The 24,202-nt window shown below is 42.7% G+C and overlaps 1 protein-coding gene across 3 annotated transcripts in view; it reads left to right on the top strand.

Moving 5' to 3' along the window:
* Positions 1–238: 238 nt before the first annotated feature.
* Positions 239–24,202, top strand: part of plcb1l (phospholipase C beta 1-like) — a 122,659-nt gene continuing 98,695 nt past the window's right edge. For 2 of the 3 annotated variants that reach the window (XR_015035230.1, XM_085770999.1), the window contains exons 1-2: positions 459–814; positions 5,398–5,475. Coding sequence is in view for 2 of the 3 variants with exons in the window: in XM_085770999.1 (XP_085627125.1) it covers positions 716–814; positions 5,398–5,475 (177 nt within the window). In the remaining variant the exon portion in view is untranslated. Of the gene's footprint in view, positions 815–5,397; positions 5,476–24,202 lie in introns of all 3 variants that reach the window. The other variant, XM_085770998.1, reaches the window with a different exon arrangement.

Here is a 24,202-nt window from a genome sequence, read left to right as displayed (position 1 = left end):
CACACACCATCATGAGGATTAATGTGATGAGATAGACCCAAGACCTGTTACCTGCTTATCAGATCACAGAGTAACAAAGATGATTGGCTACTCCCAAACACTGGGGAATTAAAAATTAAGAATAATTATTTAATAGAGTGATTTCAATAATGCCACAAGACAGCGTTCAACCAAACAAAACTGTTGCATAGGCTACACCTGCTCTGAGTATGAACTCAGTCCAGGTTTTTCACATTGGCGTCTGATCTGCTGAAATCCTGGAGCCATTTCTGCCCATCATATTGCCTACGACGCACGGAGGCGCTAGATCACTTCAGGCATTGATCCTGTCCCTGCACTGACTTGTTCAATTTGAAACCAGACGTGCAACTCATTCAGATTCCCCCTCCTCTCTCTCTCTCTCTCTCTCTCTCTCTCCCTCTCTCTCTCCCTCTCTCTTTCTGTTGGTCTCGTCTTCGCTTTAACTGCATGTCGCTCAGTCAGTCAATCAGTGGCCCCCGGTCCGCTGCGCCTGCGTCCGCCTCCACAGCTCTCCAAAGCCGAGACGCGCCACCGCCGCCGTCACTGCGGGCATGACATACTGGCAGCAGTAGTGGGCTTCCGTCAGCCTGCTTTTAAGCAGATTACGAAAGGAGAGGAAGATACACAAGAGTAGACGGGAGTGAAGTGACTCATTTCTTACCCCCGCCGCGCGTCGAGAAGAGGAGAAGAGTCAATGGCAGGGGCACAGCCTGGAGTTCATGCGCTGCAGCTCAAGCCAGTGTCCGTGCCCGAGAGCCTGAGAAAGGGCAACAAATTTATGAAATGGGATGATGTAAGTACTGTGGAGAACAGACCGGCAGTCAAATCTGCTTTATTTCCATTTCATTCTGCACGCTGCATGCATGTGCCACCTCTGAGATGTATTACTGAATGTATCGGCCGAGTGGTGTAATTGTCAGTGGGATCGCGGTGACTGACAGGAGCTGGCTGTCTCTGGCCGGGCTGGTTAACGCTGTACAGATGCAACAGCTATACTAGCTACTAGCGATGTGTGAGTTGTTTACATTTCCAAATGCACAGCCTGACTGTGGGTGCGCGCGCGCTTGAGTTGGTGCGCGTGGGTACGACCGTGTGAGTATGTACTCCTGAAATCAAAATGAAACATTTAGACAGATGTCGCCCCTCCTCCTTCACCGGGAAGGCTTTTTTTTTCTCTTTTTTGTTAATTATTATTATTATTTTTTGTATCACTTTACCACAGTTAATTAGTGTAGCGGGGCTGAACCTGAGGCTCTGTGTAACCACCATTTAAGACTTGAATAACGATTGCCCTTTTCTCTTTCTCTTTCATCATTCTTCCATACTACCGCCAGTCTCGCCGTAGTGAAATGACCTTGATTAAAATTGCACACCGCTGTTGAGTGGCCAGCGAAAACATAATAGTACTAGTAGGCTTTTAACAGACAGCCATGGCTGCACTGCGCCTCCTCTAAACAACACAACACATCCCTATAATAATCCAATGGAGACATTACCTTTCAATTCGTTTCTGAATGGAGTGACCTTATTCTATTTAATGATTGACTTCATCTCATTTGCTGTCAGTATAATACGTCTCTGTGTTGTGAAAGGGACTTTCTGTGATGCGTGTTTCACACCTATCCACAAGGCCATCTCATTTGAATAACTGCTTGCATGTCTGCAGCTCCTCCTGCCTTGATGCATGTTTGTTGTTGTGGAGCATTCTGAACATGAACACAGTCTGGATTACTTTCATTCTGGGAAACACTTGACAATGCAGAGATGTGCCCACCTGTAACTGGAGTGAACTGCTATTGTCTTGTGTTGCATTCTGCTATTGTCTCGTGTGAAAGGAGAAAGGGTTGCTCATTCAAGATTAACACATGAGGAAAACAGTGAAAGACAGGATTTCATAATAAACTCTGCCGGTTTATATAAGTGACATTTGGAAATGTTATTTCATGATTTCATCCCAACAAACACAGATAGGTGAAATGTTCACGCTGGCTGAGCTGAGGTGATTCACCACAGCACAGATGGTGTGTGAGGGGTGTGAACGTGGTCAGTGCAGATAGCAGAGAGGAAATTATGCTCACTACCACTCTGTCAATCATCCATCTTAAGCCTAAATAAATAAGACAACTTGACCATTTCCTTAACTTGTAATTGCTAATGAACCCCCCTCCCCTCCCCCCAGCTTTGTGGTTCTCAACGTTGTGTGCGAAGGGGGTGTGTGTCTGTTTCCCCTAACAACCATGTTTGTGTACTGCGTTTTTTTTTTTTGTTACATGAGGGTCATATCTCCAGAACCAACTGGCCACCAGGCCTTTCCTGCAAAAAAAACCACACACCCAATACGCAGAGATACCTTCTCTGTTTTATTTCCCACGCGCTCCTTCCTTCCTCTCTCGTCTCTGTGTCATTTCATGGAAAGAATCACAGAAGAATACAAAGACAGATGGAGAGGGAAACAGCCATATATTGTCAGAAAAAAGGAACAGAACTCAATATTTTTCCTCTTGTCATTGTTTTGAATGTGGGGCTCCTCTCTAATCTCTCAACATGAAATTGCACAAGCGACAGGAAGCCGACAGTTCCAGGATGAATGAATATGAGTTTTAATTTTTTGCTTTACTTACTTTTTGGTTGCAGTGACAGTTTCCCTTTCTGACAAAAAATGGTGTGAAGTTGTTTACTGCGTTGGGATTGAACACAGACTGCATGCCATGAGTTTCAGGAAGCGTGTCTGAAATGGTAAAGAGAAGCGTTGCGCACCGGGCGCACAGTGTTTGTTTGGTGGTTGACTTTTGAAAAAGAATAGAAGAGCAATAAGAAAACCTCTTGAAATGTTAGTGAAAGACTCAAAGTCCCAGACCTCCCCTGCCTCCCTCACACACACACACATGCACATACACACCTTGCACTTCTGTTGCTGCCACTTGCAGACAAGCCGCTGTCGCTGTAGCTCATGGAAAACCTGGCTGTGATTTAAAAGATTGCTTTCATTGTGTTATCATTTGTCAGTCAGTCAGTCGGCACAAATTGTACATTCAGCATCTGTGGCTTCTTTCAATTCAGAGAGAGAGGACAGGCAGATATTTAAATCCACAGACCCATAGTGGTAAGCATCACTGACAGACTGGTGGAGATCTGAAATATTTGAAAGATTATGTTTGGTCTGTGTAAACATATTTTTGGAAGCTTACTTGTTGGCGTGTGTTAAATAGGATATTATCAAGAGCCACAGGGGAGCATGAAATCCCTTAAAAGTCATAGGATGTGTCATTAGCTCACAGAGAAAAACTGTGCTGAGTTCAAAGCTCCTCTCTAACCCCCTCCCCCCCTTAGGTGATGGCTAATGGTACAAACCCTTCCCTGAAGATAATGGCCACATCTCCGGCCCAGGCTCGGGTCCCTCCGGGTGTTTTGCACTTCCTCGAACCAGCCACTAATTTCATCTTAATTCAGCAAAGAGGCGGCCACGAACCGCCTAATGTGTTCTCATTAATGGCGAAGCCTCCAAATAGTGATATCACCATAAAAAGCACAAGCAGTACCACTCCAGAGTTAGTAAGCTCCGCTCATCACTCTCAGAATCCATACCACAGTGTTATAGGTAGTTATGTTTTCCGTAAATGAGCAGACCCATGAGGGGATCTGGGAGTCCATAATGGCTTAATGTGTTTGTAGTGGTGGCCGTGGAGAGTTAGGACATTAAGAAAAGGAGTCTGTGAAAATAACTGCTCTCACATCATTAGGCAGATCTCCACTGCTCTCAGGCCATCTTCTTCCCTCCTCTCTGACATAATAATCCATCACGTCACACCACGTCTTACCCACCAAGTCCAGTAGATTCCTGACTTGCTTTATTGCTACTATAACAATGTACTATAAAATTATTGATTCCAGTCCATTATCATTTTGTGAAGTTTATTTTGGAGTAACCGCTTTATTCACGGATGATGGAAAAGAGATATTATCAGTATAAATGGAATAGAAGAAATTGGGCAGTGGATTACTGGAGTAGAGATCAGAGACACGTGGCTTCAGTTGTTATGAGATGCTCCTATCTAAGAACTGCCAACATGAGGGTTTTTTCTTTTTTCTCCCTGCCCTCAGGCTGTAAGGACTGTGTGTGTGTACGTTGCATGTGTTCAGCGGTATGAGCTGCGTCTTTTGTCGTTCAATCAAGCCTGCAAAGATTGTGTGCGGTCATGTGAACGCAGCCAAAACGATTCCTCTTGAGTCTCTAATAGATTTCACGGGAATGGTGGGTTGCCATAGCAAACGTCACTATAGCGGATGCCTCAGATGCGTCGGCTTATACCATTTTCCAGCATGGAGCAAGTTGTTTAATTTACTTTCTCCATTACGTTCCCTTTTTTCTCTTCCCCTCTCCACCTTCTCTCTGTCGCTCTTTTCTTTTTCAATTTCTCCACGGGTTCATAAAGGGGTCAATTTCACTACGGCTCTGTCATGGAGCAGGTGTGTCAGACTCCATAAACTGTGATTGTCTTATTTAGACAGTGTGAAATGATTTTGCAGCGCTAATAGCTGCCTGCACCTCAGCACAGACTCCTCCGCCGTCTAGCAGCTCCCACGTCAACCCTTTCATGATATCCTACACTGCAAGTCGCACAGGGTCACACCCAAATATGACAGGCGTGTAGCAGATGCAGACCATTAGCCATATCTCCCAATGCTGCGATAGGGGCATCATTAGAAGCCTCGTGAAGACGCTTTGAAGATTCTTTTTTTTTTTTTTTTGCTCTGTGCAGCAAATGCGGTTTCCATCACTCTGATCTCACAGCCATGGCTGATTGAGGAGGACAATATGCTACTGTTCAGCTGAACCATGGCCTCTGTGGACACAGAAACAGCAAAGGCTCTTTCTTTTTATAGAAGCATCCAATAATATCTGGCATTGCCATGTACGCCTCAGGGTCAAGCTGCGTGTGTGTGTGTGTGAGGTTTGGAGCTGTCTGCATGTAAAAACTGTGGGAAAGCATTTGTCTGCTACAAGAGGGGAGAGAGGGAAACATCAGCTGTGAAACAACCAGCAATTCATGTTTGCAGAACACACAGACACGCACACTCACACACCGGGCTGCTTGGTCATTTGTGGTGATGCCAGGCCATTGTGTGGAAAGTACCTTAGAAGGAAAGGATTGTGTGTGTGTGCTCACAACATAAACGGCACTTTTAATGCCATTGTAGATTGTGGTATTTATGCACAAAAACTATGCTTTGATCATTAGAACGTAATTAATTGGTTTTTGCCCAGAGAATACTCTGCCATACACACAAAAGTATGCAACTGGCATAAAAACGCAGACAGATTACACAGATGTAATCAGACACACATTGAACCCACATGTCTTTGTTTTCTTACAGGACTCGACCACTGTGACTCCAGTGACGCTAACAGTCGACCCCAAAGGTTACTTCCTGTACTGGACCGACCAGAACAAGGTGAGACACCACACCAACAAGACCAGCTCAAATGTTTTGGTCTGTCTGAATATCACAGCTTGCATTTGTAAAGGTCATTTGAAATCCTTTTTTCTGTCCTCACTTTTTACTTCTTACAGGAATAGTTCAACATTTTGGCAAATTGGCCCATTGCCATAATCCCTATAGTTTTAGGAGTAGGGTCGTTACCTTTAGTTGTCGGTGCAAGCTATTTTTAGAATGGCGGAGCAGCTCAGAGCTACGCTATAGAGGCTAATGGAATTTATTAGTTTCCCTCATCAAACTCAACAAATACACAATCTAACAACTCCAAAATGCTCTAGTGGACAAGTTGTGACCTGCACATTCACCACGCTATGAGATAATAACAGAACATTATGAGACAGAGTTGTTTTAGAGGTAAATTCATGCAAAGCCGCTGATGCGCATTCCTGACGGGTGCAGTTGTATGGCAAGCAGTCTCTGCATTTACCTTGAAAACAACTCTGTCTCGTAATGTTCTGTTATTACCTCATAGCGTGGTGAATGTGCAGGTCACAACTTGTCCACATAAGCGGATTGTGTATTTGATGAGTTTGATGAGGGAAACCAAGAAATCCCATTAGCCTCCGTAGCGTAGCTCTGAGCAGCTTGCAGCTCTGCTCTGCCATTCTAAAAATAGCTTGCACCGACAATTAAAGGTAACAAACCTACTCCTAAAACTATAGGGATTATGGCAATGGGCCAATTTGCCAAAATGTTGAACTATCCCTTTAAGGCACAGTCACAACATAATAACACAACAGGCTGCTTTAGTATTTGAAATAAATTCAAAGCCAAATAAACTTGAAGTTTATTAAGTGGCAACACACCGCAGTCATCACACCTTTGTGCCCGATTCATTCAATGCTTTAACAGCAGCAACAGCAATTTTCCTTTATCTCAGTTTTGAAAGCTTCAAAACATCAAATTATCACAGTCAAATAGGGTAGGCCTACACACAATATGAGGTCTTCCATCTGGACTGTGTGCTCGCACGTATCTGACTGGCCGGCACAGTGCATGAGTTTGCATTGGGATCGGAGCCAAAATGAAAAAGAAAAAAAAATTAGAACGGGCCTCTGTGCATCCAAATTGTGTCCAACATTATCTTGGTTCACAGTCAGCTGTCAGAAACTGATTCCAACAGTTTTTTTTTATTTTGAGACTATGGAAAGTTACAGCGCTTCAGGAAAAAGCTGACAAACGACGTAGCGCAGGGATCATCCGTCTTCATGTTTCACAGGCAGTTGCTTGAAACTATCGGACCTTATCACGGACCACTGTCATTACCATGGCAACACCAGGAGAAAATCTGTGGTGGCCACGTTTGGTGTTCTGGTTGTAACCACCGTGGTTCACTTTAGTAGAAAAGGAGCATTTAGGAGCATTTAAGCAGTTTGAACTTGCAGTTTCAAAGCTGTGTTGACATGAAGGGAACATAAAAAAAAACCCAAAGACGAATGTGATGTTTTCCAGACTGCCCTCAGGATTACCATGTGTTTGATTTGCTAACCCTGTTTTCCTTTGCAAGATACGTTTGACAGTTTGTTTGTGTCTCATTGGTTTTCATTTCCAATTTGTGCTTAATGACACTGACCACAGTCCTAGTAGCACAACAGGAAGCACGGCCCTTACTCTCCATTCTGAAGGAAGCCACTGACGGAGCAGTGCTGCAAAAGAGAGAAATCTGAACTGCTGCACCTGCAGTGCTTAACCTGACACCTGTGGGAATAACCCATAGTGCATTGTGATTTTTTTTTCTGTGCTTCAATGATGGCTTTTATAATAACCAGGAACAAGGTTGTGAAATATGAGTTTCTGGATACTATCAGACTAACAAGCACTTCCTTTCAGTTTAACCTTGAAAGTGCGTATATAATTTGCAAAGGCTATTTCAGTTTGGTCAAGCTGTTGATTGCTCTCTTTTTTATATTTAGAGCCTGAGTGTGTGTCCACCTCTAACACATCTATTCTTTAAAAACCAATCCAGCTGCGAACAGCTCCACGGGTGTAATGTTCTCCTGTTCTATTTGTGTGTATAACTGTATCAGCAGCGGCAGTCAGAGGTAGACTAATTAATAGCCACCATTGATTTTATGTTTGCCTAGATGAGAGTATTTTACCAGGGCCATACAAGAGCACAGGCAGGAGTGCTGACGGAGACTTTATCCCTCTACACACACCTCTGTATTCAAACCTGCACATACACACATCATTTATGGGCGCAGCACTTTGCCTTCTTGGGAACAGAGAGAGCAGCCTATTATGTCAATGAGGAAAGACTTGGTTTTTGGAAAGAGACAGCGTGAGACAGACGGATAGAAAAACAATCCCAAGGAGCACTTTTGATGTCTGGCTTTCTTGTGCATGTGGAAAAGTTTGTGTCTGAGGTCAGAGATAACAAGCACTGAGTGTGGTTCTCCACTAAGAGAAGTGAGTGAGGCTCTTTGGCATCAATTCATCATTATTGCCTGCACTCCTGTCACAAAGCAAGGATTTTGAATGATGAGGCTTTTGTCTGTGTGTGTGTGTGTTTATGTGTGTGGGTGTCTGTTCTGTCTCTCTGCGATGAGAGCAGTCCCGCCGCACACATAATAACTCAAATTGATACCGAGCTCAGCCCAGACAAAACTCTATTAGGGCATAAAGGAAGGCATCCGCTGTATTCCTCTGTGCCATAATCAACACACAAGTGTGTTGTAAATGTGTGGTAAATGTGTGTGTTAAGACGTCCAGTCTCGCGTGTTCTGGCTCATCATCATCGTACCACATCTGTTCAACAGACCAATTTAAACAAGCAGCGATGCCGATGCTCTGTCCAGTTGTTATGTGTGTGTTTGTTAGAGACCCGGCCCGATGGCCTGCAGAGTAAAAGCATTCCTCAGATTCTTCAGAAGCACAGCAGAACTGTACTCAGTGTGCCTACTGTGTGCATACTTTCTAACACACATTGTCACAGATGGAGACAGTTTTTACTATTTACTCTATTTTCACTTTTACTGTTTCCCCGAGGCCTCGCACCAGGACTTGTTTAATGCCACAAAAGAAAAGAGTTTTTCTTCTCGCTTCAGAAAAAACACTTCAGATTCATCGTTATCAAATCATGACTCTGATTAATTTTGACCTGGCAAAATGAAAAAAAAAGAAAGAAAAAAAGCCCTGGCAGCTCGAACTTGACTTTGATACCAATGACTTGTGACTTCACTTGGATGTTCGCCCTTTCACTCTGAATGATTTAAATTCCTCCCAAATCCCAGTGATTAACAGTAATGTTAATGATACACAGGACTCCAGAGTATCGGTTGCACTGTAGCGCTACACTTTTTCTTTCAGGTGGTGCACCAGCCCATAGCTGAAATGTTTTCATGGCAGTAATAATATATTTTAGGCATTACCTTTTTGGCCTTTGTATGATCCCTGAGCCTTTGAAACCAGACCAGACCATTTGTGATGTGAAAGATATTTATATAGACATTTTTGCATGTTGTAGGCTCTGGCCTTGGAGACAGAGGATTCTGTCTCTGCAGGTATTTGCACTTAAGAATTTTCATTTTATGTTGCTTCAACTCAGCTGCCTTTCATATTGTACTCTGTACCATTTATTAGAGGGGAATATCCACTACATCTGTCTGACAGCTTTACTTACTAGGTATTTTATTATGATAATATAATTTAGCAAGGTTTGCAAATGCAACACAATATTAACCATTGGTATCACATGCTTTTACACACTGTGTCGGCTGCAACGTGCCAAAATGGCAGCAAAATGAAAATAGCAGATGTTCTGCAGTGTTCCTGGCTTTAAACTGATGAGAAATGATGGCCCGCCATAATTACTTAACTTTGCGCGAGGTCAGTAAACAACCAGATCAATAAACAGTCATGTTTAACAGATGTAAAACCAGCCTACGTTGCCTCTAATTCCTGATGATTAAGGGATTAGATGTTTAGAAAAATGAGACTTAGTGCCAGGACTTCACTTAGGACTTGTTGGTGTTGACCTGCAGCCTCACTTCATTGTAGAAACTTGACTTGCCTGTAAGTTGCAGAGAAGTGATTATGTTGGTATTTGTGGGAGACCCAGAGACAGAGGAGGAGAGGTGATACAAGGACTGTGCTGCTAATCCCGAGATTTGTCTCCTCCATCCAGCGAGGAGCTGTTCTGTCCAAGTCTGATCCAACAGTGGACTTGTTTTACGGCCATGTTTTACGGTCAGGAAGGCAAAGTGTAGTTTTGACAGCGACAGAAATGCAATGTCAGGTCCGTTTTGTGGTGCTGTTCTTTGCCTTTTCTGTCCGGCTTCTCAGCTGATGACTCGAGACTTTGGGAATCCTCTAGTTACCTCTGCCCATGCTTTTGTTGAAGCCACAGAAAACCGTTCTGAAAATATGGTCTTAGTAAGGAGGCATCCTGTAAGGACTTTGTAACAAGACACTTTTATTGATTCTTCATTGAGTCTGTTGGTGATCAAGGTGACTTAACAGTGGCAGCAGCTCTGGAGATGAGCTAAGACATCCTGGATCCAAAGATAAGCTTAATTAGATTCTTTTTGCTCCCCTCCCTCTTCTGGTGGATCGGTTCCAATAAGGAGACTGAACAATGTTACTCTTGTTGAAGATTAGACGTTGAAGTTGTTCATGTTCATATAGTCTGATGTGGTTGAGGCTGTAAGACAGTCTCCTCTGTCCCCTCTGTGGATAGAGACAGGTGCAAAGTGTGCGTATTGTGAGTGTGAGGTCAGTTCTTCTCCCATTGCTGCAACACTGCTGTATTTTTAAACAGGCTGCTGCTATGTAAACTCCTGCAGTCATAATTCTCTTATGTTTGTATGTGTTTGGTTCAGAGTCCATTTGGCTGCCTTCATATGTTTCTGCATGCTCTCTCCTTCACCTTGAAAGACCCACTGTTCTGGATACACACTCACTGACACACAATGTACAAGCGCTTACACAGATGGAGAAATATCTGGCAGCGACACTGACGGCAATAACAGCGACGACGATGACCATGGATGGCAGTATCAATAATCATGTGATTTTAGACAAAGTCAGTCCGGTGCTGCTCTTATCATATCAAATCAGGAAATGTTAGTCACAGTTCAGAGGTTGGCAGATTTCCCATACTTATTAAATCACTCCTTTGACGTTTAGAAAGCATCCAGGTGAGGTGCTTTCCCATGTTACATTTAGGAACAGGAAACTACAAATATATGTATTGGTTCCTTGTTCAGAGTTGTGAAATAACACTCCCTGTTTGAGTTTTATCATCATTTGTGATCACAGACATTGATGTGCGCAGTTAGTTTTTCTTTTTTCATTGTGGCATGAGACACATTGGTAAATCTGCAAAGCTTCTATTTTGAGATCTATGCTTCTACCTAGAATTAATTTGTGAAATGAGGCAGACACAGCCTTCAAAAAAAATCATCACCAGTGACCAGTATGATACGTTAGTCACTTAGTGACCATTTTCACCCTCTGCTATTGTTGGCTACTTTACTGTGCCATGCCAACCAGGAATCAGCCCCAGGAATTCAGACCATTTGTGTAACGTCCGACTAGGAACAGGTGCTTCTGTAGTTGGTTAAAAATAATATCTTCCCCTGTTGGTGGAGCCGGTCTCAGAGGGGAGGAGCTACAGAGTGAACAGGGAGAGGTGGACTGACTCAGTCAAATTAACAGGCTTTCCGTTTAGTTGCCATGGTTGCCATGCGACAGCACACACCTTGGAAATGTCACATTCTCGTTCGGCCCCCGCTCATGTTCTGGAGAATGTTGCCGTTCTGAAACTGATACCATTGTTTCCTTGTGTGTGTGTGTGTGTGTGTGTGTGTGTGTGTGTGTGTGTGTGTGTGTGTGCTATAACAGCAGGTTAAAGGCTTTCTCTGGGGAGATTTATGTTTCAGCACTGTGCCAGTTTCAGGACACTGACGGGACAAGTGTGCAGCATATGGCAGTGAGTGATGTCCAGAGGTGAAAGACAGTTCACCCCAAGCCAAAACCAGACACACACAGTTGGCAGCCTGCGCATGTGTGTGTGTGTGTGTGGGACATTTTGTGAATGAGCCTCCGATTGACCTAATCTGGAGCCCAGGCTGAGGCGGGGCGGTTTTGGGTTAATGTTAAACCTAACACACGCTTGATACACAAACACAAACACACTCCCTTTTTTTTCTCTGCTCTGTCATTGCGCAGTTCACACATCTGTTTCCCCCAACACAGCAATTTTCTGTGATTACCGGCTGCTGCTCCTCCACCTCCGTCAGCACTATATGGGAGCTAGAGACAAGGAATAAATCTCCAGCCAATCTACTGAAAGTGAATTGTGACCTCTGCCAAGTTATGGCTGGGTACGCAGAGGCCCTTTTTCATTTTGTACCTGTAGAGAGCAAAAGACAGAGGGAGAGGAAAACAGAGAAAGGAGGAGAGAAAGAGGAACTATAAGAAGATGAAAATAATGACAGGTGTTGTGAAGGGAATGAGCGATGTAATGCCCCGTTGGTCTGGTTTTCCCTGAGTCACGTTCAGAGCACATTAGCATTTGGGTGTTGTAATTTAGGCTGACATTTAATTTGGAGGAGATTGAACCTGTGGACGATGCTGTAATGAAGCCTCTGATAACATCACCATTGATAAACCTTGCAGACGTATTTGTAAAAATACACAGAATGGACTTGTAACTTAATGCAGTAACATTCTGTCAGCCTCTCAATTTATTCTTTGTGCAGTTCTTCTCTTCATTTGACCTAGTTTATCAATCCATCGCTCTCATCGTTACACCTTTGTACTGTAGAATATTAGACAGGATTATTAAGCCATGATGAACCCTTTGTCTGCTATTAATTATATCAGTAATGAATAGAAAAGTTAAAATGGCAGTAAAATATTGAATCCATACAATCTATAGGGTTTCACACCGGCAGGGCTCCATGGTTCCGGTTCCCAAACTCAATTTTGAACTGGCTGAAACAAATAATAGGTTCAGAACTTGAAAAGTCGGTTATCAACGGAACCAAAAAATAGTTGGACGGTAGTGATTTACAACAGCGGTGGTCGGCTAGTGGCAATTTGGGCATCGACACAATTTAAAAAGCTAGAAAGCAGCACAAGAAAGAGCGAGTTGTGTACTGAACTTGTGGAAGAGATGGCCAAGGCTGGGGTCACTCCAACACCAGAACAAATAATTAATAAACTTTAAAAAAAATGAAGAAAGCTATTTTGCAGCTGTTGTGTTTACTTCCACCTGAGTAACACCGGGTGGGTTTACATGGACAGTTTTAAACGGTTTCAAATAGGTTTGGGAGACCAAACAGATTGAAAATACTTCATATAAACACTTCAAACTGTCTCAATTAGACTTAGACTCAATTCAGAAGTGGTATTTAGCTCTCATTCAAATGTCTGATACAAAGTGCTTTTCATCTTACAAGTGTAAAGTGGAGCGCAGCACAGGGACGACTAGGTCTGGGTAATACTGCAGATCATTTCCCTGACACAGTGTTGTTTCCTAAACCATTAGATCAAACCTCTCTGTAGTGTTTTGCTTCAGAAGACAAAAAAGAGTCTTTTCACTCATGAATGCTGAGGAAAACCTTTTCACTGCTCAGATAAGATGTTCAGACACCTGTAGAGGATATCAGCCATTCAGGTGATGGTTAGGCTTTGTTATCAACACTGTATGAAGTTCAGGGCAGGGTTATTGATAATCAGCTTCAGATGTATCTGTACTGTACCTTTATAGATGTGATTCATTGGTTGAGGAGCAGGAGAAAAACTGTTGTTACTGCGGCATTTAAATATTATGACAGTTAAGCAAGTGACTCGACCTGATGTTACTTGGGATCAGTGAATGTTTCTACAACAAAATGTAAAACAAGAACAGCTCTTTTCCATTTTGCGATTTTTATTAGGTGATATGAACAACAGCTTGGCTCAGAGCAGCCACCTTTAAACAGGGGAATGTAAACTGTTGACCTGTCTGCTTAGCGGGGCAGAACTTTAATATAGAGAAAGAGTGAGCTGTATATGTGTGGACGTGACGTTATGGAGTGAGTCACTGGAGCAAAAAGTCAAAAGCAGGAAAAGAGAAGTGTGAAAGGAAGAAAAGCGTTAGCGGACTCTTTTAGATTAGCTGTTCCACGGGTGATTTCAGAGAGCTTTGTTTGTGCCTGAGTTTCTCTTGAAATTTCGATTAGGACTTCTTTTCCACTCCACTGTGCCGGTCTGTGTATAAACAAATTCATACACACACACACATACACACTGAGAGGGAGGTGGAGGAAGGACATGGTTTTGTTCATTTCCTCTCCTGAACAACAGAAGTCTGTTCACAAAACTTAGAGCCACAGATCCGGAAAGAGGGTTTTTGTTTTTTTTTGGTCCACTTAGAGCCTTTTGGTTGATTAAAGACTCTGCTGGTGCCAACACTGTTCAGTGTGAAACTCAGCACTTCAGCTGAGTCTGTCGATGTAATGGAGGTGACTTAACATTGGCAGCAGCTCTGGACGGGCAGCTCAGAAGAGGGGCTAAGACACCCTGGATTCAAGTGATAAGGGTTCCCAGTCACATGGCTTGTAAAACCATGTTGACGCTGCAGAAGCAACTGAAGAAAACACTTAAGTCCACAGTCAGTAAGAGTCAGGGATGTGCAGGGGTTAGAGGAAGTAACAGCACAACTATGGAATGTCATGCAGTTCTGTTCTGTAAATATGAATCCTATTATATAATACCACAAATTCTAGTCTCAAATAGACGCCGGTCTCCTATAGCTACTGGTCGGGTCTGGCTATACAGGTTTGAGCACATAAGAACAGTCTCAATTAGAAGCTGGGTCTATTTTCTGTGCAAGTTCTTGTGAATGTATGAAACCTCTCAAAACCCAAAAATCACTTGTTTGAGCAGTTTCTAGGCTGCTTATCCATGCGAGAGTTCTAAAAAAACAAAAATCCCGACCCAGCCCGACCCGCAGGTATTTAAAAAAAATCCCGACACGGCCCGACTCATAGCATTAGGTCATTCTCAGCCCGAACCAGGCCAAAAAGGAAGCCTTTGGTCTGACTTGGGTTATTGTATATATTGAACCCGGCCCAAACCAGCCTGGTGAGGTTGGTCCGGTCGGGTCCGGCCAGTCCGGCCTGTTGACAACAGGCGGAGCATGCATTTATATAGAAAAACTTCATTCGTGCCAATTAAAACTTCTAAATGAATGTATGCTCTGGATCTGGCTCTTTCCTTCTATACTTACTATTTTAAGCAGTAAGAATTGAAGGATTTGAGGTTTTCCCATCGTTGCTGAGCAAAGGGTTTGTGCGAAATGAATAAGAAACCAGTTCCAAAGATGCCAGTGTAGTTCAGCAGTTGAAGCAAATAAAAGCCTGTGCTTCTATTTGAGAATTTACAGCATATACTGTACATTCTTTCTTTGGTGAGACTGTGAAAGAGCATTGAGTCAGCGTTTCTTGTTTTCTACATCCTTCAGGGTAGCAACCATCACTTCTAATCAAAGTGTTGACTTTGCTCAGACTGATGTTTAAAGGATAACTCGTGCATGATGATAGTGTTCCCCTATCACTGTTATTAGTTCCCATAGAGTAAACCTGCCCCGTTCCTGTCACTTCAACTCTGTGTGTGCTTTACCTGCTGCAAGAGAAGTCATACACCGCTCCTATTTTCTTAAAGGGATAGTTCAACATTTTGGCAAATTGGCCCATTGCCATAATCACTATAGTCATAGCAGTAGGTTCGTTACCTTTAATTGTCGGTGTAAGCTATTTTTAGAACAGCGGAGCGGAGCGGCCGGCTGCTCAGAGCTACGCTATGGAGGCTAAGGGAATTTCTTGGTTTCACTCATCAAACTCATCAAATACACAATCCAACAACTCCAAAACGCTGTCGTGGACAAGTTGTGAGCTGCACAATCACCATGCTTTGGGATTGTGTATTTGATGAATTTGATGAGGGAAACCAAGAAATTCCTTTAGCCTCCGTAGCGTAGCTCTGAGCAGCCTGCTGCTCCGCTCCGCTGTTCTAAAAATAGCTTACACCGACAAATAAAGTTAACGAACCTACTGCTATGACTATAGCGATTATGGCAATGGGCCAATTTGCCAAAATGTTGAACTATCCCTTTAAGTCATTACAACCAGCTCTGCTTCATTATAAGTGGGATATTTTTTAACATCACTCAGGAAACACAACAATCTGATTGTTTTGCTCTTCCATTAAAACTGCGTTACAGACAGGAAATGAGTCATGGGTAAAAAAAAAATAAAAAAAATCTTGAATCTTAAATTAGTCATAGATGATATAATAGAGTTAATAACACAACAGAATAATGTAGTTGTTGTGAGGCTGAGTGCTCCGGTGCCAGCAGACAGCTCATGTGGGCCTAATCAAAGGTTGCTCTGTCTGGCAGCAGAGTGCAGAGGATGATTAAGCTTCTCATTGTCTCATAGGCACAGGTATTTATAACATTTATGCTGGCCTATTTCCGGACCACTTATTCAAAAATGATCTCTAATGTGTTGATTCCTTTCATCTGACACAGTTCACACAGAATACAGTTTGACACTGAGTGCTGGGTGAATGTATGACAGAGGAGTAGACGCGTAAGGTCGGGTGAATGAAATAAGAGACTTACCTTGGAAGAGGATGACTTAAATGATTACACTACCTTGCTCTTAAGCTGTGTTGTTGCACTCACTTGAACATTGTCAAGGAGAACCTCTCTCATTTCAGGCGTAAAAAATTTAAGGGTGGTTTTTCCGGTGCTGAAGCAAAGCCTTAATGAAATTTTGATGTGCAGCACTGAGATGTGTCGTTACCAGTGATGCAAAAGGTGATGGAAATTGACTATCCCTGCTCAAAGAGGCGTCAGATAAAAGCTCTGCTTGGTTCTCACTCTCCCCGTTTTGGCTCAGATCTGTCTCTGCCACTTTGTCCTCTCCTGTCTGTCTCTCCCTGTCTGTCATTACTGTCTTTGGACATGCCGATTACCTCTTCATCACTACCTGGCCACTTCATTTATTGCCTTTGCTGCAGCGCTCTGAAGATAGCCACCCCTATTTCACACCGATAATTTTTCTCTTGATGAAATGACAGTTGCCGCACATTTCGTTTTAACAACTGTTGTTAAATGATGATAAATAGCTCATCTCTTCCTACGCTCACTAGATTGCTTTTTCTGATACGTTGCTGCGTGCAAGGAATACAGCCTCATTGTTCTCCCAGGCAGCTGTGAGTAGTTTTTATCATAGGCTGTAAATAAACTGAGCTAAACGTGAACTTTGAACATTTGAACCTTTACCGTGAAATGTCAGAAGTACAGCTCTCCAGCTTATATAGGCCCCCGGGCAGCCGCTGCTTTTTTTTTTTTTTTCCTCAGACTTTAGAGTTGTCAGTCTGACACAGCCATGATTTGAATAGATTTAAATGTGCAACAGAGACCGTGCTGCTGTTGTAGCTGTCAGTTAGGTATTTGCATGGCTGAGACAGAACTGAACTGTTGGTTGAGCTCTGCATCGCAACTCATCTGAATCAGTCAGAATCAGCTTGTTCAGGCCTGTTTTTTTTTCTTTTCTCTCTCTCTCTTCCCCCGCTGCCTCGCTGGTCTGGCAGCGGCACCAAGCAGGACCAGTAGCAGCTGCAGGTAGCACACAGCCAGCCAGATAAACATCAACCACTGTCACCACTGAATTCAGCCTGGTCTTGTCTGTCTTGTATTGAGGCAGCTTTGACCTTGCTCTTTGGATGATTAGGAATTATTCAAATAGAGATATTGGCACACACTATCTCTCCTCAGAGGGCTCAGGTGTGTACACAGTAAATGATGAAAGTCATCATGTGAAGAATGAAAGAGAGCAAACCAAACCTGCACACTTGAGGTTTAAGGATTGGACTGGATGTTTGAGAATTTTAGAAAAATTGCTACACAAGTCTATTCAGTGGGTTTCAGGCACCGGCAGATGATCTGTCAGGCACTTAGGCTATGTTCATTCTGCAGTGTGACCTGAATCGCTCAAACGTGACCCATATCCGATTTGCTTTTGACAGTGTGAACAGCACAAGTCCCATTGAATCTGACATTTTCAAATCAGATTCAGGCCACTTTCAAATGTGCTCCTGAATCAGATTCAGATCGACTTTTTCCAGTGCGACCGCAGTGTGAACAGCTAAGGCGGATTCGATGCAACAATGTTTACTCTAGGTTTTAAGTTTAAGAAGCTGCGTCAGGACCACATACACACAAACACACACACAGCAATAAAAAACGACTCGATAAAACATTGGATAATTTGACGAGCAGCGACGTGTGTTTACCGACAACAGAACAGCTGTGAGAATGTGAGCGCTGAAGGAGAGGAGATTATGAATAAAAAAGGACATGTGGTGTTAAACTTTGGGTTGTAATAACGATGTTGACGTTGTTTCTTAATAAACCGAACGCTGAGACACTTTAGGAGGTTTATTCTTATATAGGGAACAGACTAAAGTAATGGTAGCCTAACTGAAACTAAAATACATTTGGCTTTTTTTCTTCATTCTTTTCCTCCTCAGCAGCTGTGCAGACTTTTTCCAGCTTCCATTTCACAGACATTTCGAAATAAAAGTGAAAATACTCATTCCCTCTATGTTTCCTGCGTCGTTGTTATTGTTCTTTTGCACATGCGGATTCAGTTCGGAACCGCAAACCGTTCACACTGGAATCTTTTAGATGGTAATGTGAACAGACAAACAATAAATCGTATCTGAGCAAAAACTTTGAATTGAGCATTAAGACCTACAGGCTGAACGTAGCCTTAGTTTGAGGAATACTGAGACCTTCAGTTAAATGAGGTTTTAGTTATCTATTAAAAATCATGCATGTCTACAACGTTGCAGTTTGTGTGTCACAGTCCTCCATGTTTGACCCACTTCTAAACAAAGCGTGTGAATCAGACCAGCCAGCTACTGTCAGCACTCTGTTACTCAGTCATATGTAAAGAATCACATTCCTAGAATATAGAGAGATGTTTGTCCACATGAAACACAGTTGGTAAGTCGAGTCTTTTCTTTTTCTTTTACCCCTCATTAACACCACTGTGAACGATTTTTACTCGGTTCACCGGAGCATTTCTAATGAAATGATGGTTGGACATTGATTGCTGTGGTCACCGGTCAATAAGATGCGTAGATCAGTGAAGAGCTGCGGTTGGTATGTTGCAGTGGGACGACCCGACATTTAGATTGTGGGTCAGAAATCGGAGGTTACGGCAGTAGTTTTCAGAGCGGTGGTAACTGCTCCTCTCTGCACGACTCAGTGCTCCTGTCACAGGTCAGAGGAGACGGATTCAATTACTGATCTGCTCTTTTTGTTGTAATTACGCTAAATCGATTACAGTGGAGAATTTATAGCTCGCACATTGAAACGCTGATGCTTTTAGCGAAATGACATTTAAAATTTGGACTGTGTCTTATGATTCACCTGGTCCTCAGAGACCCCCACCCCCCCCCCCTCTCTCTCTGCCACTCTGTCTCAATTCAATTCTGAATTTACTGGGATGAATGTCAAGTACATAATATTGCAGAAGCATACAGGATAATACAATTCTATAATGAAACAATAAAAAGTATAATTCATTGATAAAGAGATCCACATGTTTAATATGATAAAAGGAACTATTTGTTTCACTGCAGCAAAGTTTGGTGGATGTTCACATCGGAACAAAATCTGTTGCTCGATTACACTGCCATGGCTCTGTGACATATTGGATTAACAAATGACCCTTATGTTAGTGTTGAACTGTCTCTGCCTCACCTGTGCTGCAGTGGCTACAGACTCTGTCCTCTGCTGGTAGCCAGGTCTTCTTGTGGCGTCCTGTGGTTAGACTGTGGTTACAGAGTCAGTACTGGTTAAGAGCTGTATCTGCCCAGACAGCGCAGAGATAGCCTGCAGTTTATGTTCATGTGTGGTTTATGGTCAGATAGCCATTCAGTTTAGATTAATTATGTTCATTTTGACTTCTCAAATATAACTAAGCCATGCAGTTTGTTGAGAGTTTTGGTTTGATTCACCTAAAGTTCCAGATAAGCGTCTTGTGTTAGCATAATGATTCGGTTTACTCTGATTAGTGGTTGGAAAGCAGCACTGGAGGTTAAACAGTACTCTGTTATTTAATCATTAAGTGTGGGACCAGCTGACAGAGGAGAGTCTTTAAGGGATTCACCCACTGCCTGGAATCCCAGTGAGTCATAGAAGCTTATTTAAGATGAAAATCTTAGTTTTTTTAATGTTAATTATTAGTGCAAAACCTCTGTAGGAAGCTTGTCTTGATGACTGAGTGGATACAAACTTTACAATCACACAGGATGACTGGTTGGATTGCACTGTGAAATACACTGCCCATCCAGAAAAGAAAGTCACCACTTGGATTTAAAGCAGAAGTAAGCGATCCGGTCGTTTTGACTAACTTCTTGTCAGCCGATGGAGTTAGCAGCCCCCGCCCTCGTCATGGATCTATTGGTCCTCGTCCCTACGTCACCACATTCACGCGCATCCCTTGGCTGCACACACAGAGAGGACCGACCCTTTATGCCGTTCTCTCTCCTCATTGGATAAAGGTTGTAGGATACAAGGAAAGTTTTCTCCTCGGCTTACAGCAGAGCAGAGTGACTGACAGACCCGTGTTTCAGACCAAACACTCTATATAAGTGATTGCTGTCGGAAGATATAACTATTTAAGACTTATATTAACACAAACATTCCACTTACTTCTGCTTTAAGTAAGCTAATAGGTAAGAGCCTCCCATTGGATACTGCATGGATGGTTATGTTTCAGCTGGCAACAACTTATTTAACCCTAACTGATGCAGACTCATTAACCATGTCTGAAGACACATCCTGTGGTCCTGGAAAAGATGTCAAATAATTGGCATCAAGTAAATAAAACATCAGTAGATTGCTGAGACTTAAACTTGGGTTAATAACTGTCCAACGCATTATTAAAAACTGGAAGGAGAGTGGGGAACCATCATCTTCAAGGAAGAAATGTGGTCCAGTGTGACCACAGAGTCCAGACCTTAAGCCCATTGAGAATCTTTGAAAAATTAATGCAACTCTGGACGGAAATATATGTTGTGACATTGCAGAAGCTTATCGAGACGATGACACAGCAAATACGTGTCGTAATCAAAGCTAAAGGCGGTCCAACAAAATGTTAGAGTGTGTGACCTTTTTTTGGACAGGCTGTGTAGGCTATACTGTACTGTATGTGGCTTAGGGCTGACCGATTTATCTTAGTTTCATCATCATCGCTATGTCAACATACACGATAAACACATCACAAAAGGTTGCCTGAAATGCGAGGATATAGATTATATGTCTGTTTTGTAGCCTATGTTTTGTTATGGTGCCTTCACTGCCAGGTCAAAGTTAGCTGAGGCACTGACCCAGAGGCCTGGTAATCATGATAAAGGGTGTGATCTTGATGGATGTTTGGATTGATTTTCAGTTTAGTGAGAGTAGAGCCATCACAAGTTTAGATCTGTTTCTGTCGGCAGTCAGGGCCCAGTTCTGCTCCAGGAGGTCCAGATGCTGCCGTAGTCCTTGTATGGATGGCAGCAACTCTCTCTTTTCTTCACCCATTCCACTTCAAACACTAACCCAGCCCAGTTGCCATGACGATCCAATCCATGCAGCTTGTTTTTTGATGCTGCAAAGTACTCAAAAGCCCCCTGCTGCTGTGATTTGACTGCCATCGCTGCGCCAAGCCAGGTGGCTGCTTTCCTCGGGGAGGCCTTTCAAATAAAGGCATTCAGCCAAAAGACTTTGAAGTCCCACTGTAGACAAGCTCTCAATAAGAGAACACGCTTCCTTCCTGTTTCATCCCAGACTTTGACAGGAAAGCTTAGATGGAGCACAACCTCATGTTGCTCATCAGTTTGTTGTGGTGCTGCAAAAAAATAATAAAGACTGAAATGTATAATCCTCAGTCCTCTCCAAATAAAATACTGTAGAGTTTTTGGTTCAAATTGTTAAATTAAGGGACTAAGAAGGAAACATTCAAAAATATATGAACAGATGGTGTTTCTGAACGCTTGTCAGCTGATGGTGAAGAAACACCCCAGACAGATTGTAATCAAGCTCAAGTTAGATACATGGGAGACAAACACATGTGAAGAGACAAACTATGATGTTCACAATCACATGAAGGAGAAATGTAAAGTCTCCAGGTCATTTGACTTCCTGTAGCTACTGGTCTTGGTGCAGTTAAAGAGACTCTGAGGAGTTTGCCTTTGGTTATAAAAGAGTCTCATATTAATGTGGATGAATCTATGTTACCCACATACTTGTTAATGGGTTCATTTTTGATAAATATATCGTTTTGTCTCTATACTGTAGTTATTTTGTTATTATTATTCAGTGGTTGCCTCGCCCAGCATTTCCTACTTTCGTTTTCGCGGACGCTGCTCGGCAGGTCATTTGAATAACGCCGCCAAATCACAATTTATAGTCGGAACTATGACAGTGTCTGATCATCTTCGAACCTCAATCAATGAAAACATTCTTGGCAAATGCCGGTCCAAGAATTTCACAGTTTGCGCGAAGGCTCATGGGAAATGTAGTGTGAAAACACTTCCAAAACTCCTTGTAGCCCCTCAACCTCAAGTCCCGTAAGGCAGCGGTCCCCAACCTTTTTATCTCCGCGGACCGGTCCGGACCGGGGGGGGGGGTTCTCCTGTTTACATTACATGTAGGCCTACAGGACTACACGTTCACATAGCCTAGTTTTCTCTTACGTTTACGTTCTTTGTTACAACTCACCATAATATAGTATCACAATAATATCAGTCATCTGGGGGTGATGCTCCGTCTGTCATCTCGGTTCCTGTCTACTCTGTCATCTCGTTTTGCTGCTGAAGCTGCAGAAAACTCCGTTTCACAAACATAATATGTTTGTAATGGAAGCAGGTTTTCCGTGCTTTTGTGGCGATCTCAGGATATTCTGCTTAAATCCAGAACGCAGGGAGAGAAGTTGTCTGTGAAGTGATGAAGCGGCAGAGCCGGCCGGGTCCCACACACACATTGCGGAGCTTGGAGCATGTGAATCACCTGTTGCAATGAACCCGTAATTTAAACAGGACTCGTGCTTTTTCTTTTAGAACAGCTTCTTGTTGGAAGGCGTCGGGTCTTCTGTCGTCTCATTATTGAGTTTTTCCCGGTCCGGCGACGTGTGTTGTTCACTCTTTTACGTTTGTGCCTGCCTGTCAATTGCGCAGCACCGGGAAGATGCACAAACGGAAGTGGCAACATTTTCAAAATAAAACGACCGGAAGTGTGAAATAGACGAAACAAACAATTTCATTTTTTTTTTTTTAATTTTCATTTCATCTTTCTGCGGCCCGGTACCAAATGATCCGGTCCGTGGCCCGGTGGTTGGGGACCACTGCCGTAAGGTAAAGCCAGGACCACTGCTACCCTGCTGCCTGTTCAGAAATGAAATTGAATCTAACACAGAATTGAATTGAATTGAATTGAATTGAATTGAATTGAATTGAATTGAATTGAATTGAATTGAATTGAAAGTCTTTATTGTCATTGCACATTAAAGAGTGAGAGCGCTTCTCCACAGTGGTGCATACAATAAATACCAATAAGAGTGTCATCTCAAAAGACTGAATAACCCTAGTTTACTTTGAGGCTTTTAACCTTATGAAGAAAAAGCATGGCACAACAATGAAACCCAAAACAAGTGTGGATCTTCTCTTTTTCATGCTGAGCTTTGATTCAAAGGCTAGACGGAGTAACAGTATTCCTCCCTTTTGTAAAGCGATTTATTTAACTTCTTTTTAATTTTCTCTCTTTGACTGTGCAGTGCAGGTCACAAGTTCAGTCAGTAATGAAGCTCTCCCATTCTTTCTCTGCTCTTTCATCTGACAACAGAGATGATGAGAACTGAAATTAAAAGAATATTGAAGCAAGAAGTACATGTCTTAAATAAATAATTCCTTTCTACTCCAAAGAATACTGTAAAATTGACAAAAGTTAGCTTTGATGGCAAACTCATGATTATTTAATCTAAGAGGTGGGAGTCTTTCTGTCGCTGCTCTTCCGTGCCTGCATTTGCAAAATGACTACTGCTCATCCATTGACAGTGGAAATGTTGGTGTTAAAAGTTAAAGAAAACATCTGTAAACACACATGAAATGAAAAAAAAACATTGACTACCAGCAGAGGGAGATACAAAGAGCCAATGTAAAGCAGATGTGTCAGTGAACATAAAAGTCTACATTACATTCAGTCATATTATTCCACTTGATACATTGCTCACAACATCAACCAAGAGTTGTTTGGACTTGATATTTGAAAGAGGTAGAAGGATTAGGTGGAGGTGTTCTCTTATTGGTAATATTGAATATTGAACAGTCAAAGGACACAAATGCAGTGTTTCTTGACTTGCAGGCCATTGGTGTCATAAAGACACTTGTCTTGCGTCATGCTATTTTCTGGCCAAACACAAAAAAGCGCAGGACATTTGATCAGTGTGTAGATGGTTGCACTGTGTGAGCGGTCAGCATCATTATCAGGTGTCTGTTCAGGAATGCTGAAGGAGACCTGGAGCTGGTGCATTTCTGAACACTAATAGAAAAATCACATCAGGCTTAAATGTCTCAGGGTTAGAGAGCACAGATTAACGTGATGAGCCTCTTCGGGCTTCGCTTTTTTTCC

This window comes from Trachurus japonicus, chromosome 24 (genome assembly GCF_045865225.1).
Source record: "Trachurus japonicus isolate A0001 chromosome 24, Traja_1.0".
Classification (NCBI taxonomy): domain Eukaryota; kingdom Metazoa; phylum Chordata; class Actinopteri; order Carangiformes; family Carangidae; genus Trachurus; species Trachurus japonicus.
The sequence above is the reverse complement of the archived record's forward strand: the minus strand, read 5'-3'. Positions and strand labels throughout refer to the sequence as shown.